Genomic DNA, 16,881 nt, shown 5'->3' with positions numbered 1-16,881 from the left:
TACGATGTTAGAAACATCGAAAAATAGGTGCAGGAGGAGGCCATTCGGCCCTTCGAGCCAGTTTAGTTTAGTTTAGAGATACAGCGCAGAAACAGGCCCTTTTGGTCCACCGGGTCCGCGCCGACCAGCGATCCCCGCACACTAACACCATCCTACACCCACTAGGGACAATTTACATTTACCAAGCCAATAACCTACATACCTGCACGTCTTTGGAGTGTGGGAGGAAATTGAAAATCTCTGAGAAATTAAGAATAAGGGGGAGGCCATTTAGAACTGAGATGAGGAAAGAGAGAGCTAGATAGAGCTCTTAAGGATAGCAGAGTCAATAGACAATAGGTGCAGGAGGCCATTCGGCCCTTCGAGCCAGCACCGCCATTCAATGTGATCATGGCTGATCATTCTCAATCAGGACCCCGTTCCTGCCTTCTCCCTATACCCCCTGACTCCGCTATCCTTAAGAGCTCTATCCAGCTCTCCCTTGTCAGGGGGTATGGGGAGAAAGGCAGGAACGGGGTACTGATTGAGAATGATCAGCCATGATCACATTGAATGGCGGTGCTGGCTCAAAGGGCCGAATGGCCTCCTCCTGCACCTATTGTCTATAATCATGGCTGATCATCTAAAATCAGTACCCCATTCCTGCTTTTTCCCCATATCCCTTGATTCCTTTAGCCCCGGGAGCTAAATCTAACTACCTCTTGAAAACATCAAATGAATTGGCCTCTGCCTTCTGTGGCAGAGAATTCCACAGATTGATTGTTGCAGGAGGGAACTATGTGGTAAATAGCCGGACACTCAGGAGCAATGATGTATGGCGAGAATTAGCAGTGCAGGGTCCCAGAAAGTGGCACCACTAGTGGATTGAGTGGTAAAGATAGACTGTGTGTTTTCACTGGTCGAGGCATAGGGTCTAACATTGGCACGTCGTGCTGCGAGACATATGATGAAAGAATGGATCGACTGGGCTTGTATTCATTGGAATTTAGAAGGATGAGAGGGGATCTTATAGAAACATATTAAATTATTAACGGATTGGACAGGCTAGATGCAGGAAAAATGTTCCCCATGTTGGGGGAGTCCAGAACCAGGGGTCACACAGTTTAAGAATAAGGGGGAGGCCATTTAGGACTGAAATGAGGAAAAGCTTTTTCACCCAGAGAGTTGTGAATCTGTGGAATTCTCTGCCACAGAAGGCAGTGGAAGCCAGTTCACTGGTTGTTTTCAAGAGAGTTAGATTGAGCTCTTAGGGCTAATGGAATCAAGAGATATGGGGAGAAAGCAGGGACGGGGTACTGATTTTAGATGATCAGCCATGAATATATTGAAGGGCTGAATGGCCTCCTCCTGCACCTATGTTTCTATGTCTCTATGAGGGGCTGAATAGCCTCCTCCTGCACCAATGTTTCTATGAGGGGCTGAATGTACTCCTCCTGCACCTGTGTTTCTATGAGGGGCTGAATGGCCTCCCCCTGCACCTATGTTTATGTTTCTATGAGGGGCTGAATGGCCTCCTCCTGCACCAATGTTTCTATGAGGGGCTGAATGTACTCCTCCTGCACCTGTGTTTCTATGAGGGGCTGAATGGCCTCCTCCTGCACCTATGTTTATGTTTCTATGAGGGGCTGAATGGCCTCCTCCTGCACCTATGAGGAGCTGAATGGCCTCCACCTATGTTTATGTTTCTATGAGGGGCTGAATGGCCTCCACCTGCACCTATGTTTATGTTGCTATGAGGGGCTGAATGGCCTCCTCCTGCACCTATGTATCTATGAAGGGCTGAATGGCCTCCCCCTGCACCTATGTAACTATGAGGGGCTGAATGGCCTCCTCCTGCACCTCTGTGTCTATGCTACAGCTGTATCCACAGCTTTGGCCCGGGCATATTTGGGGCGTTATGCACAGTTCCAGTGAGCGTACTAGAGGATGGTTATGGAGGCATTGGAGAGGTGCAGAGAGCTTCACCAGGATGCCCCCTGGATTGGCTTCTGATAGTCAGGGACGGCCTGCACCAACTTGGATTAGTCTCTGGATGGAAAGATAAAATTCTGAGAGGCATTGATAGTATATACAGAATCATCTCCCCTGCATGGAAATGTCAAACACTGGAGGCTTCTTCATTAGGAAGGGTGTCTATGGGGAGAAGTCAGGAGAATGGAGTTGAGAGGGAAAGATGGAGCGGCCATGATCATATCATATCATATCATATATATACAGCCGGAAACAGGCCTTTTCGGCCCTCCAAGTCCGTGCCGCCCAGCGATCCCCGTACATTAACACTATCCTACACCCACTAGGGACAATTTTTACATTTACCCAGCCAATTAACCTACATACTCGGTTGAATGACTCGGTTGGCCGACTGGGCTAACTCTACTCCTATGGCTTATGAACATAATGTTTATGTTGGAGCCGTCAGCGATGGCAGCCTCACCAACGGGCTGTCTGCCTTTTTGTCTTTTTTGTTATTTTTAGTGTGTTTTAAAAAGAATGTGTTAATGAGCCAAGATCGTCCCGTCAATGGAAGGCTCGAGGCCCCCGACCGCTGGAAGACAAAGAAGGGAAGAGATTGAACTTTGTTTTTGCCTTCCATCACAGTGAGGAATGTGGAGGAGTCACTGTGGTGGATGTTCATGTTACAATGTATTGTGTGTCTTGTTGGTTTTTATTGGTATGACTGTACAGCAAATCAAGTTCATCGTATGTTGCAAAACGTACTTGGCTAATAAAGTATGATTATGATGTTTAAGATCAGAGGGAGAGGTTTATGAGAAATGTACAGGTTAAGTTTTATCTTCTCTAAACTTCTCCACATCGGCGAGACCAAGCGCAGGCTCGGCGATCGTTTCGCTGAACACCTTCGCTCAGTCTGTCTCAACCAACCTGATCTCCCGGTGGCTCAGCACTTCAACTCCCCCTCCCACTCCCAGCCTGACCTTTCTGTCATGGGCCTCCTCCATTATCAGAGTGAGGCCCAGCGCAAATTGGAGGAACAGCACCTCATATTTCACTTGGGCAGCTTACACCCCAGCGGTATGAACATTGACTTCTCTCACTTCAGGTAGTCATTGCTTCCCCTCTCTCTCTATCCCCTCCCCCTTCCCAGCTCTCCTTCTAGCCTTCCTGTCTCCGTCTACATCCTACCTTTGTCCCGCCCCCTCCCCTGACATCAGTCTGAAGAACCGTTTCGACCCGTAACGTCACCCATTCCTTCTCTCCTGAGCATTTGCAGGCAGATTGGATTACAGGTACTCCCCAGGTTATGATGGTTCGACCCGCCGCTCGCTTCCGGCCACGTGATCGTGCCTTTTCAATGCATTACGACTTACAATACTTTCGGTTTCCGATGGGTTTCTCGGAACGGAACCCCATGGGAAGCTGAGGAGCCCCTGTAGTTTAATGTGGTGTCATAGTGCAGGCACAGTAAGCCCAAGGGGCTGTTTCTACGCTGTACTGTACTTTGTTTAATTACAGTTTCAAGAAAGTAAAAGAAAGTGGAATTCTTTGCCATCCAGAAGGATGTGGTGGCCAAGTCAATGGATATTTTTACGGTGGTGATTGACAAATTCTTGATTAGTACGGGTGTCAGGGGTTATGGGAAGAAGGCAGGAGAATGGGGTTAGGAGGGAGAGATAGATCAGCCATGATTGAATGGCAGAATAGACTTGATGGGCCAAATGGCCTAATTCTGCTCCTATCACTTGTGGGGCACGGTGGCGCAGCGGTAGAGTTGCTGCCTCACAGCGAATGCAGCGCCGGAGACCCGGGTTCCATCCTGACTACGGGTGCTGTCTGTACAGAGTTTGCACGTTCTCCCCGTGACCTGCATGGGTTTTCTCCGAGATCTTCAGTTTCCTCCCACACTCCAAAGATGTGCAGGTTTGTAGGTTAATTGGCTTGGTAAATGTAAAAATTGTCCCTAGTGGGTGTAGGATAGTGTCAGTGTGCGAGGATCGCTGGGCAGCACGGACCCGGTGGGCCGAAGGGCCTGTTTCCACGCTGTATCTCTAAACTGAACTAAGGTTATGAAAGTCAGTTAATGAGGTGATTTATAGAGCTCGGGGGAAGAGCAGGGAACAGCTTTGACCAGCCTGTCCTATAAAGATCTAACAGAATTGAATGGGGTAGGTGTGGAGTGCTTCTGCAATGGCAAGATCACAACAGGATGAACGACCTGCCCGCAGTGCCACGTGTGAAAGTAGACAAGGAATGTAACACCCAATTTCACGCGATTACAGCTCAATTAAAGGCCTTACAATTAATGACCTGGTGATTCGAGCATTTAGCTGTTAAAATTTGCAGACCAAATGAGTAGACAAACTTTCAAGTTTGCTTATAACAAAACTAAAGACGACCAGTTTGTGTCACCAAGATGGAAAATGCAGAAGAACCTTTGTCCACCCTGAAAGCAGAGAACATGGAACTTGTCTCCACTTATATGACTCAAGACTTCCTTATGGTAGCACAGGCAAGCTAAATATACACTGATCAGCCAAAACATTATGACCACCTGCCCAATATGCTGTTGGTCCTCCGTGTGCAACCCCATACGCAGCAGGGTGCGATGCACTGTGTATTGTGACACATTCCTCCCGTGACCACCATTAACATTTTCTGTGACGTGCCACAGTCGACCTTCTGTCGGTTCGGACCAGACGGGATAGCCTTCGTTGCCCTCGCGCATCGATGAGCCTTGGGCGCCCAACACCCTGCCTGTCGCCGGTTTGTGGTTTGTCCCTCCTCGGACCACTGTCGGTCGGTACTCACCACTGCTGACCGGGAGCACCCCACAAGCCTTGCCGTTTCACAGATGCTCTGACCCAGTCGTCTGGCCATAACAATTTGGCCCTTGTCAAAGTCGCTCAGGTCTTTACTCCTGCCCATTTCTCCTGCATCCAGCACATCAACTTCAAGAACTGACTGTCCACTTGCTACCTAATATATCCCACCCCTTGACAGGTGCCATTGTAACAAGATAATCAATGTGATGCACTTCGCCTGTCAGTGGTCATAATGTTTTGGCTGATGCAAGGGAGATGGGCAGTGGTGAATGTTGGCGGTGTTAGCTGCAGGAACATGTACAGGGGGCTTTAATAATGAACATTGTTGAACAAAATGGCTTGTTTCTCAGTTGCTAACTCTCTATGTAACATCCAAATAAAAGCTCATACATCTTATTCAAAGAGCCAAGCCTTCCCTGTTCCAAACAAACTCCCAAGCTTCACGTTCCGGACAAGCACAACTAAATCTAAATAGTGTCGGAAAAAAACTGCAGATGCTGGTTAAAATCGAAGGTAGACACAGAATGCTGGAGTAACTCAGCGGGTCAGGCAGCATCTCGGGAGAGAAGGAATGGGCGACATTTCGGGTCGAGACCCTTCTTCAGACTGACCTGTCTGAAGAAGAGTAAGAAAATAACTGCAGATGCTGGTACAAATCGAAGGTATTTATTCACAAAATGCTGGAGTAACTCAGCAGGTCAGGCAGCATCTCAGGAGAGAAGGAATGGGTGACGTTTCGGGTCGAGACCCTTCTTCAGTCTGAAGAAGGGTCTCGACCCGAAACATCACCCATTCCTTCTCTCCCGAGATACTGCCTGACCCGCTGTGTTACTCCAGCATTTTGTGTCTACCTTAAATCTAAATAGTTCTTGTTCATAAGTTCTTGGACAGAATTAGGCCATTCAGCCCGTCATCTACTCCACCATTCAATCATGGCTGATCTAGACAACCCTCTCGACCCCATTCTCTTGTCTTCTCCCCATAACCCCTGATGCCCATACTAATAGTTTTCAAGTGTTCATGACCAGAATAGTTTTTGAGCTAATGTGTTCACAAGTGATACTGGGCAAGATGCTGATAACCAACTGAAGGAGCATCTTGTTCATGTAACGTCAGGAAGCATGGCCACCAAGGACCGGTAATAACAGGGAAAGCACTGACCGACTACTTCTCTTTGAGGCAAACAAAGCAATGGAGATCTGTTGTCACCTTAATGAGGTATCGGGTGATGTCCCTGCCGGCGATGTCAAGCCTCCGTGTTAGATGTGGCAATGAAAACCCTTCGTAAACAGGACAGATGTGCGTGACACCATCGCCCGAGTCCACAACCACGCCCGTCAGTAAACCTGGGAGCGAGGGAAGACATCCCACAATTATTCACACAACACATCACATTGGTAAATGAACACAAATACATTCTCCTGGGAGCACTGAAGTGTACTGGGTCATTGAACACAAGGCTTGATTAGAAGGGGTGTCAAGGGTTATGGGGAGAAGGCAGGAAATGGGATTAGGTGGGAGGGATCAGCCATGATAGAATGGCGAGGTAGATTCGATGGGCCAAATGGCCTAATTCTACTCCTATAACTTGTGAACTTAGACTCCGGGTGTGAACCAGCAAAGTAAAGTTGAGTCACTCATCAGCCATGGTCTCACAGAACAAGCTAGTGGAACACAGGAACACTTTCCAGTTGCTAAACCCTTGTTTGGGTCGTCCACAATAGCAGCTAGCATAAGACAACACCCTGCCATGGATATACATAGCAAGGTGGGCGTATGCAGACTGTATTGAAATCTATACCCCTTGGGAGTATGGATTCCAGGGATTTCACTGGTCTCACCAGGGCCCAGTTGTACAGGGCCCTGGTGAGACCACATATGGAGTATTGTGTGCAGTTTTGGACTCCTAATTTGAGGAAGGACATCCATGCTATTGAGGCAGTGCAGCGTAGATTCACAAGATTAATCCACGGGATGGCGGGACTGACATATGAGGAAAGATTGGAAAGACTGGGCTTGTATTCACTGGAATTTAGAAGGATGAGAGGGGATCTTATAGAAACGTATAAAACTATAAAAGGACTGGACAAGCTAGATGCAGGACCACGTCTAAGAATAAAGGGGAAGCCATTTAAAACTGAGGTGAGAAAAAACGTTTTCACTCAGAGAGTTGTGAATTTGTGGAATTCTCTGCCACAGAGGGCAGTGGAGGCCAATTCACTGGATGAATTTAAAAGAGTTAGATAGAGCTCTAGGGGCTAGTGGAATCAAGGGATCATATCATATCATATATATACAGCCGGAAACAGGCCTTTTCGGCCCTCCAAGTCCGTGCCGCCCAGTGATCCCCGTACATTAACACTATCCTACACCCACTAGGGACAATTTTTTACATTTACCCAGCCAATTAACCTACATACCTGTACGTCTTTGGAGTGTGGGAGGAAACCGAAGATCTCGGAGTAAACCCACGCAGGTCACGGGGAGAACGTACAAACTCCTTACAGTGCAGCACCCGTAGTCAGGATCGAACCTGAGTCTCCGGCGCTGCATTCGCATCACAATGGCGGTGCAGGCTCGAAGGGCCAAATGGCCACCTCCTGCACCTATTTTCTGTTTCTATGTTTCTTGCAATTGTTTCTTTAATCATTTCGATACCTTGTTGCTGGAGCTGCTATCTTTTTTTTAATTCAAAAGAAACTTTAGAGTAAAAAACATATACAATACATCTGCAGGTCCTGTGCAAAAATTCTTCTGACATTCTGGGAGGCTACACATACATCCATTGTGTGGTAACGTGGTGCTTGCACCACCATTCATTGTGATCATGGCTGATCATCCACAATCAGTAACCCGTGCCTGCCTTCTCCCCATATCTCTTGATTCCACTGGTCCCGAGAGCTCTATCTGACTGTTTTAAATTCAGCCAGTGAATTGGCCTCCACTGCCCTCTGTGGCAGAGAATTCCACAAATTCACAACTATTTGGGTTAAAAAGTTTCTTCTCACCTCAGTTTTAAATGGCTTCTCCTTTATTCTTAGACTCTGGCCCCTGGTTCTGGACCCCAGAACTTTGCCAAGTTCAAACCTGCCCCAGAACTGGGCTTTCTTCTGAAATCTTTATTAAAAGGAGACCAGCAGGGACCAGCAAAACGCTGCCGATCCCCCCAATATCCCATACACAGGCCTTGAGATCACCCTTCGATGGTTTCTGACTCGACATTCCGGATGGATGATGCAATAGACAATAGGTGCAGGAGGAGGCCATTCGGCCCTTCAAGCCAGCACCGCCATTCAATGTGATCATGGCTGATCATTCTCAATCAGTACCCCGTTCCTGCCTTCTCCCCATACCCCCTGACTCCGCTATCCTTAAGAGCTCTATCTAGCTCTCTCTTGAATGCATTCAGAGAATTGGCCTCCACTGCCTTCTGAGGCAGAGAATTCCACAGATTGACAATGCAGGATGATACGCAAATGAAGTTATTTATAGTGCAGGTTTTAAATTTAATTTAAACATCTAATTTAATGTCAACATTTCAGCTACGGATGCATACATACCTTGAGCATACAACGTCAGCACAGCCTGAATGGCAATGTACACGCCGCTAAACTTGTACGTCTCGAACATGACCTGAAACAAAGAAAAGAGTCTGTACATTTGCCCAGTCGATTGCCACATGTCAAACACAAGTTTGATTAACATCTACAGGTGCTCCTCGACCTACCATGGGGTTACATTCCGATACACCCATCGTAAATCAAAAATATCCAAAATGCATTTAATACACCTAAGCTCCCAAACATCATGGCCATGGCAGCTCCCAACCGTGACTGACTGGGGGCTACGGCTCGCTGCCGTTGCCCAGCATCACTGGAGAGTATCGTACCACGTACGTCACTGCCAGTCTGAGCAGCGCACAGGCCTGCCAGCCCGGGGAAAGGTCAACATTCAAAGTACCGTTCCTACTAAATGTGTATCGCTTTTGCACCATCGTAACGTTGAAATATCGTAAGTCGAAGCATCGTAAGTCGAGGAGCATCAGTACTGGTTTATATCCATGTACAAGTAGATCCTTTTACTCTTTACTCAATTGTAAATATCCACAAATTAAATGAGCAACACAGGATTGCTTTCAGAGCACGTTGGGTAATTGCAATACCAAGTCAACAGCCATTACTACAACAGGGTTGAAGTGAATTGCATTGAAATATAGTGAAATGTAGATATAGAAACATAGAAAATAGGTGCAGGAGGCCATTCGGCCCTTCGAGCCAGCATCACCATTCATTGTGATCGTGGCTGATCGTCCATAATCAATAACCCGTGCCTGCCTTCTCTCCATATCCCTTGATTCCACTAGCCCCTAGAGATCTATCTAACTCTCTCTTAAATCCATCCAATGATTTGGCTTCCATATCTAAGGAAGGATTGCATGGAAACAGGCCCTTTGCCCCACCAAGTCCACGCCAACCGTTGATCACCCGTTTACCAGTCTCACAGAGAGTGGTGGGTGTATGGAACGAGCTGCCAGAGGAGGTAGTTGAGGCTGGGACGATCACAACATTTAAGAAGCAGTTAGACAGGTACATGGATAGGACAGGTTTGGAGGGATATGGACCAAATGCTGGCAGGTGGGACTAGTGTAGGTGGGGCATGTTTTCTGGTGTGGGCAAGTTGGGCCGAAGGGTCTGTTTCCACACTGTATCACTCAATGACTATGACTTTGGTTTTATGTTATCCTGCTTTCTCATCCACTCCCAATTTACAGAGGGGGAAATTAATCGACAAACCCGCATGTCTTTGGGATGTGGGGGGGGGGAAACCGGAGCACCCGGAGGAAACCCACACGGTTGCTGGGAGAGCATGCAAACTCCACAGTCAGCACCCGCGGTCAGGATCAAACCTGGGTCTCTGGTGCTGTGAAGTGGGGGTAGAAAAGTCATATTCAAGGACCTGTCAGCCATGCAGGGATTCCAAAATGAGGCATCCACATAGAAAATAGATGCAGGAGGCCATTTGGCCCTTCGAGCCAGCACCGCCATTCATTGTGATCATGGCTGATCATCCACAATCAATAACCCGTGCCTGCCTTCTCCCCATATCCCTTGATTCCACTAGTCCCTAGAGTTCTATCTAACTCTCTTTTAAATTCATCCAGTGAATTGGCCTCCACTGCCTTCTGTGGCAGAGAATCCCACAAATTCACAACTCTCTGGGTGAAAAAGTTTTTTTCTCACCTCAGTTTTAAATGGCCTCCCCTTTATTCTTAGACTGTATGGCCCCTGGTTCTGAACTCCCCCAACATTGGGAACATTTTTCCTGCAATTAGCTTGTCCAGTCCTTTTATAATTTTATATGTTTCTTTAAGATTTCCTCTCATCCATATAAATTTCCGGTGAATACAAGCCCAGTCTTTCCAATCTTTCCTCATATGACAGTCCTTCCATCCCGGGGATTAACCTGGTGAACCCCGAAGAATGAAGTATTCTCTGTCTATCCCCACCTCCCAGCAGGCTCTACAACTCAGGCGTTTGTCTTCCTTGGACCAGAGCTCCGCCAGTATGTGAATCATTCAGCACAGATAAGGCCGCTCATCACCACCAGTTCATGCTGGAAACAGTGGCTCACTAGGTCCCTGTTGATGCACCTGTGTACAGGCGTCACAAAGACAAGCACCACCTCACACAACGTGACCATTGTACTCAATGAGACTGCTCTAGAATAGCGTAGAGTCTTCTCCGTGGGGTGTCACCTTGTGGCGGTGGAGAAGCTCGTGTGGTCCTGAGATCCTGAGAGCGATGCCGTCTGGAGCTACGCTCCTGGTAGGGTCACCCATGGGGTTAAGGTCGAGGGGGAGGTCCCTGACAAAGAGCAATCCAACCAAGACCTCAACGGTGGAACAGACGGAGGGAGGGTGACGGCTGACTTTAGTGGAGCGTCACAACGGCTGGGAAGGCGGATGGATGAAGGCTGCAGCAGAAAAGGGTCCCCGGTCGTCTTGGACTCCACGCCACTGGATCCTGACCCAGATCTGTCAAGGACCGTGTGGTGGCTGTCTGTGCACCAGTCTCCCCACGTTAAACAAAGTCACGCACAGGCGTCCGACCCTCTGGAGGGGACAGTCACACTCGCTTCCAGTGGGACATCTCAGAGGGATCGATTGCCATGTGAATGTCTTCCGGAGATTTCTCTAGTTTCTCATCCCAGAGTTTGAGCTTTCTGGACGATGCACTGTAGCCCAGGGGAAGGACAGAAGAGAGGAAACTTCTGCGTGATTTCAAACGCTGAGGTAGCAGAGGGTGGTCATGTAGGGGGTGTCTTTCATCCTCATTGTCTGAGGCGTTCTGTTTGACTGGCTACAGCTCTTCTGATTCCAAGAGGTGCAATGCCCCTCTGTACTGAGACACAGCTTTGTATTTTACCCAACCTTCAGATGTCTTGGCTTATCTCAACCAAAGAAATATTCCTTCCCAAAAACTTCCAGTAGGCTAGGCTGCAGGGTGCTCAAATATTATCTGAAGTCTAGACATTTTGGTTGTAAAGACTAATGTCAGGCCACGGAGATAGATGGGGGGGGGTTAGAGTGCAGTACAGTACAGAACTTTATTGTCACTCTCTTCCCCCCCACGCCCACGGACAGGCAGCTCGACCCCTAACGAGGCGACCGACACGCACAGCCCCCGCATGGGGATGGAAGGCCCCGCGGCCGAGCCGCACCAGGCACTGAAACGTCTCGCGGCCGAGCCGCGCCGGCGATGTTAGGTCCAGCGGCCGAGCCACGCCGGGCGATGGAAGGCCCCGTGGCCGAGCCGCACCGGGCACTGAAACGTCCCGCGGCCGTACCGGTCGATGGAAGGCCCCGCGGCCGAGCCGCACACTGAAACGTCCCGCGGCCGCGCCGCGCCGGGCGCAGCCAAGTCCCGCGGCCGGGCCGCGCCGGCGATGTTAAGTCCAGCAGCCGAGTCGCGCCGGGCGATGGAAGGCCCCGCGGCCGAGCCGCGCCGGCGATGTTAAGTCCAGCTGCCGAGTTGTTGCAGAAAGTTGTTGGTGAAGAATTCTAATTTTCCCTGGGACATTCATAAAATGATCAAGCTTTACTTCAATTTATTATGTTTGCCCCTTCACTCCAGGTAACCAGGCAGTTACAGGGCAGTGGGAAAACAGCTGCTCAGGGCAGCACTGTTCTGATCAAGGAGGGGTGGCATAATGTCGCAGCGGTAGTGTTGCTGCCTTACAGCGCCAGAGACCCGCAAGGGAGTTTGCACGTTCTCCCCGTGGCCTGCGTGGGTTTTCTCCGGGTGCTCCGGTTTCCTCCCACTCCACAGACGTGCAGGTTTGTAGGTTAATTGGCTTGGGTAAAATTGTAAATTGTCCTTGGTGTGTAGAATAGTGTTAGTGTGCGGGGATCGCTGGTCGGCACGGACTCGGTCGGTCGATGGGCCCGTTTACACTCTCTATCTCCAAAGTCTAAAGTTATGAAAATCTGTAAGGACTCTGACTCAAGTTCAGTCAGGAAAAACTTCAGAAACTGATGATACACAAAGAAATGAGTACTGAGTGCTGCTTTGCCAGCAGGTTTGCAAGGGCCTCAGAACCAGGAAATGAGTCATTAACTCTGGTGAGAGCAGCAAACTACTATATTTAGTCATCTTACATCTGCAGGAAGGACTGCATCATTGCTGTGTACTCCTCCTTCACACCAGAATTACCACTAAAAGCAGAAGTTTCATGTTCCCCAACATTCAGAGGACAATGCCAAACCTTGGCAGTGACGAACAAGGTCTTCCAGCACGACTACCCACCCCCACCTCACCAAGGCCCAAAGTGACAGGATGCAACCAATATATAACCAAAATATTGTATGATCTAGAGTTAGGTTCACTGTGACCATGCAGAACAACAATGCTTGCTAACTCATCCGCTCCCCACACACTTTACATGCGGCACGGTGGCGCAGCGGTAGAGTTGTTGCCTTACAGCGAATGCAGCGCCGGAGACCCGGGTCCCATCCCGACTACGGGTGCTGTCTGTACGGAGTTTGTACGTTCTCCCCATGACCTGTGTGGGTTTTCTCCGAGATCTTTGGTTTTCTCCCACACTCCAAAGATGTACAGGTTTGTAGGTTAATTAGCTTGGTGAATGTAAAAATTGTCCCTAGTGTGTGTAGGATAGTGTTAGTGTGCGGGGATCGCTGGTCGATGTGGACATCAGTGCTGTATCAGCGCTGTATCTCTAAACTAAACTAGGGGCAATTTACGGAGGCCAATTAACCCAGAAACGTGCACATCTTTGGGAAGTGTGAGGAAACCCATGCAGTCACAGGGAGAACATACAAACTCTGCACAGACAGCAGCCGAGGTGAAGGTGGAATGCAGGACTCTGGGGTTGAGGCAGCAGCTCTAACAGCTGTGCCACCCACAAGTATTAAAACAGAGGGAGATATTACAATGCAGGCAGACAAATTCCAAGTAATGACCCAAAAGTTGTAGAAGTTGTTTTCACAGGCACCATTACTGTTAGGAAGCAGGATTATTTAAACTACAGAAGAGTTATCATCTTATTGTGTAAAACAACATTATGGTGCATGTTGTACATATATATAAATATATATATATATATATATATATATAGACACACCGATGAGCCAAAACATTATGACCACTGACAGGCAAAGTGAATAACATTGATTATCTTGTTTCAATGGCACCTGTCAAGGGGTGGGATATATTAGGCAGCAAGTGAACAGTTAGTTCATGAAGTTGATGCGTTGGATGCAGGAGAAAGGGGCAGGAGTAAAGACCTGAGCGACTTTGACAAGAGGCAAATTGTTATGGCCAGACGACTGGGTCAGAGCATCTCTGAAACGGCAAGACTTGTGGGGTGCTCCCGGTCAGCAGTGGTGAGTACCGACCGACAGTGGTCCGAGGAGGGACAAACCACAAACCGGCGACAGACAGGGTGTTGGGCGCCCAAGGCTCATCGATGCGTGAGGGCAACGAAGGCTATCCCGTCTGGTCCGAACCTACAGAAGGTCGACTGTGGCACAAGTCACAGAAAATGTTAATGGTGGTCACGGGAGGAATGTGTCACAATACACAGTGCATCGCACCCTGCTGCGTATGGGGCTGCACACAGCATATTAGGCAGGTGGGCATAATGTTTTGTCTCATCGGTGTGTGTATATATATATATTATATTGGCAGTTACTCCAGATTTTAGTGTTTATTTTAGGGTTAGGGAGAGAATGCCCACGATTTGGCCAATCATTCTCACCTCTATGATCTTCTCTCTGTTCTTTGTGGGGTTCATTGGTGGCTCTGTCAGAAGGATCTTGCAATTCTTGGAGTCCACGTCCAGCTTCTCTGGGCCAAAGGTGTAATCCCACAGGTGCTTCATGTCGTCCCAGTTTCTCACGATGCCGTTCTCCATCGGGTAGTTGACCTCCAGCATGGACCGCAGCTCACTGGCTTCATCGCCCACCATCAGGTCCTGCGGGAGCAAGAGAACAGGCCACAGGCTGCTGTCACATTGTTCAGCAACACTAACAGTCAGCCCAGTCAACGCCCTCATAGAAAACTACCAGCTAGCCCAAACATGAAGGATATCCATTTTACTCTAAGAATCCCAACACTCTGTAAGCCACTAGCTCAGCAAAACATCATTATTATTGATGTTGGACACGTTAGAGGCAGGAAACATGTTCCCAATGTTGGGGGAGTCCAGAACCAGGGGCCACAGTTTAAGAATAAGGGGTAGGCCATTTAGAACTGAGATGAGGAAAAACATTTTCAGTCAGAGAGTTGTGAATCTGTGGAATTCACTGCCTCAGAAGGCAGTGGAGGCCAATTCTCTGGATGCATTCAAGAGAGAGCTAGATAGAGCTCTTAAGAATAGCGGAGTCAGGGGGTATGGGGAGAAGGCAGGAACGGGGTACTGATTGAGAATGATCAGCCATGATCACATTGAATGGTGGTGCTGGCTCGAAGGGCCGAATGGCCTACTCCTGCACCTATTGTCTATCATAACCCGCTTAAAAATAAAGCCAAAAATGTCACATTTAAAAGCTTTAGATATGAGGTAGCTGCCTGAAGGTTCTATGGTCTAAACTGTACATTATTTTTTAAAAGGCTAATGATTTTTATGTGATATAAATAAATGGTCAATATTCAGGCAGGACCAAATACATTATTGGCATATACAGATGTTCAAAATGAATACTGGTGGTAATGGGGCACGAACCGGGTCAGCAGGGGAAATTGGACAGTGAAAATGGGGGCGGGGGGGGGGGGGGTCAGTGAAGGGACTGTTTCAGCTTTGAGTATTGAAGTCTTTGAGCAGTAAGTGTTTTTTGGGAAGCATACAGGAATTGGGGGAGGAGGTGGAGGAGGCATGGTTGAGAGAGAACTTAGTCGAGGGGAAGAGTAACTCAGGTTTGGCTTAACGATAGAGTGGGGAACTTGGGCAGGACAGACTTGGTGCCTGATGTGTTCCAGGTAACTGTAGCAATAGATAACGTGACATGCATGCTGGAGAAGCTCACAACTGCATCCTTAGACAGGAAACTTTAGACATTTACTTCAGGTGCTCTGGATTCCTAACAGATAGGTAAAGACATGCAGATTTGTAGGTTAGACACGAAGAGCTGGAGTAACTCAGCGGGTCAAGATGCTGCCTGACCCACTGAAATACTCCAGCTATTTGTGTTCGGTATAAACCAGCATCTTCCTACACAAATGTGTAAGTTAATTGTCCTCCGTACCCTCTACTTTTTCACCCAGAGAGTTGTGAATCTGTGGAATTCTCTGCTACAGAAAGCAATGGATGTTTTCAAGAGAGTTGGATTTAGCTCCTAGGGCTAACAGAATCAAGGGATATGGGGGAAAAGCCAGAACAGGGTACTGATTGTGGATGATCAGCCATGATCATATTGAATGGCGGTTCTGGCTCGAAGGGCCGAATGGCCTACCCCTGGACCTATTTTCTATGTTTCTACATGGGGCATTAGCCACAAGGAGAGGCTGGACACTTGGATTGTTCTCTCTGGAACTCGGAAGGATGGAGGGAGCCCCTGAGAGAAGTATATCAAATTATGAGAGGCGCAGAGAGGGGAGAGAGCCAGAACCCTTTTCGTCACGAGATGGAAATATTAAATACTAGAGGGTATAGCTTTCTCGCGAGGGGGGCAAAGTTTAAAGCACAGGGCAGGTTGTTTTTTATATCCAGAGAGCGGTGGGTAGCTGGAACTCTGCTGGGCGTGGTGATGGAAGCAAATACAATAGGGCTATTCTTAGTCACGTGTGTGACCAAAAATATGAAAAATTGTGGAATACATCTATTCTAATTCTGAAAGCAAGGGGTTGGACAGGCTAGATGCAGGAAGATTGTTCCCGATGTTGGGGAAGTCCAGAACAAGGGGTCACAGTTTAAGGATTACGGGGAAGTCTTTTAGGACCGAGATGAGAAAGTTTTTTTTCACACAGAGTGGTGAATCTGTGGAATTCTCTGCCACAGAAGGTAGTTGAGGCCAGTTCATTGGCTATATTTAAGAGGGAGTTAGATGTGGCCCTTGTGGCTAAAGGGATCAGGGGGTATGGAGAGAAGGCAGGTACAGGATACTGAGTTGGATGATCAGCCATGATCATATTGAATGGCGGTGCAGGTTCGAAGGGCCGAATGGCCTACTCCTGCACCTATTTTCTATGTTTCTATTACAGGTATATTGTTTTGTACTGTATATATATATGACTTATATATGTTGAAGTTTGTCAAGTGAAATTTTTATACGTTGTTCTGACAATGTTTGTTTAGGGTCAGAGGTCAACTATGACTGGTCACGTGTGTGGCCTCACATGGAAGCATTTCGTTCATAACTCTGTTTTATCTCACAAACTCCGTGAATTTTAAAAAGCTAGAATGTTCATATCTTTAGCAGACGTGCATTATAGTTCTGTAGGTAGGAAAATAGCAATGAATAAGACGAATCCCTTACAAGAATTTTTTAATGTATTACTTATGTGCTGACGTCTGGTCACATGCATGACATTTTGGTTCACTTTCCAAAGAATGGCCCAATAGTGGTATTTAACAGTCCTTTGGA

General features: G+C 47.9%; 1 protein-coding gene across 3 annotated transcripts in view; it reads right to left on the bottom strand.

The window, feature by feature from the left end:
- LOC144596837 (actin-related protein 2) overlaps positions 1–16,881 on the bottom strand; it is a 42,166-nt gene that overhangs the window by 5,486 nt on the left and 19,799 nt on the right. For all 3 annotated transcript variants that reach the window (XM_078405678.1, XM_078405679.1, XM_078405681.1), the window contains 3 exons: positions 14,058–14,273; positions 8,342–8,414; positions 5,991–6,127 (listed from right to left, as the gene is read on the bottom strand). In XM_078405678.1, the coding sequence (XP_078261804.1) occupies positions 5,991–6,127; positions 8,342–8,414; positions 14,058–14,273 (426 nt within the window). The remainder of the gene's footprint in view (positions 1–5,990; positions 6,128–8,341; positions 8,415–14,057; positions 14,274–16,881) is intronic.

Source organism: Rhinoraja longicauda, chromosome 9 (assembly GCF_053455715.1).
Source record: "Rhinoraja longicauda isolate Sanriku21f chromosome 9, sRhiLon1.1, whole genome shotgun sequence".
In the NCBI taxonomy this organism is placed as follows: domain Eukaryota; kingdom Metazoa; phylum Chordata; class Chondrichthyes; order Rajiformes; family Arhynchobatidae; genus Rhinoraja; species Rhinoraja longicauda.
This window is presented reverse-complemented; position numbering and strand designations above follow the sequence as displayed.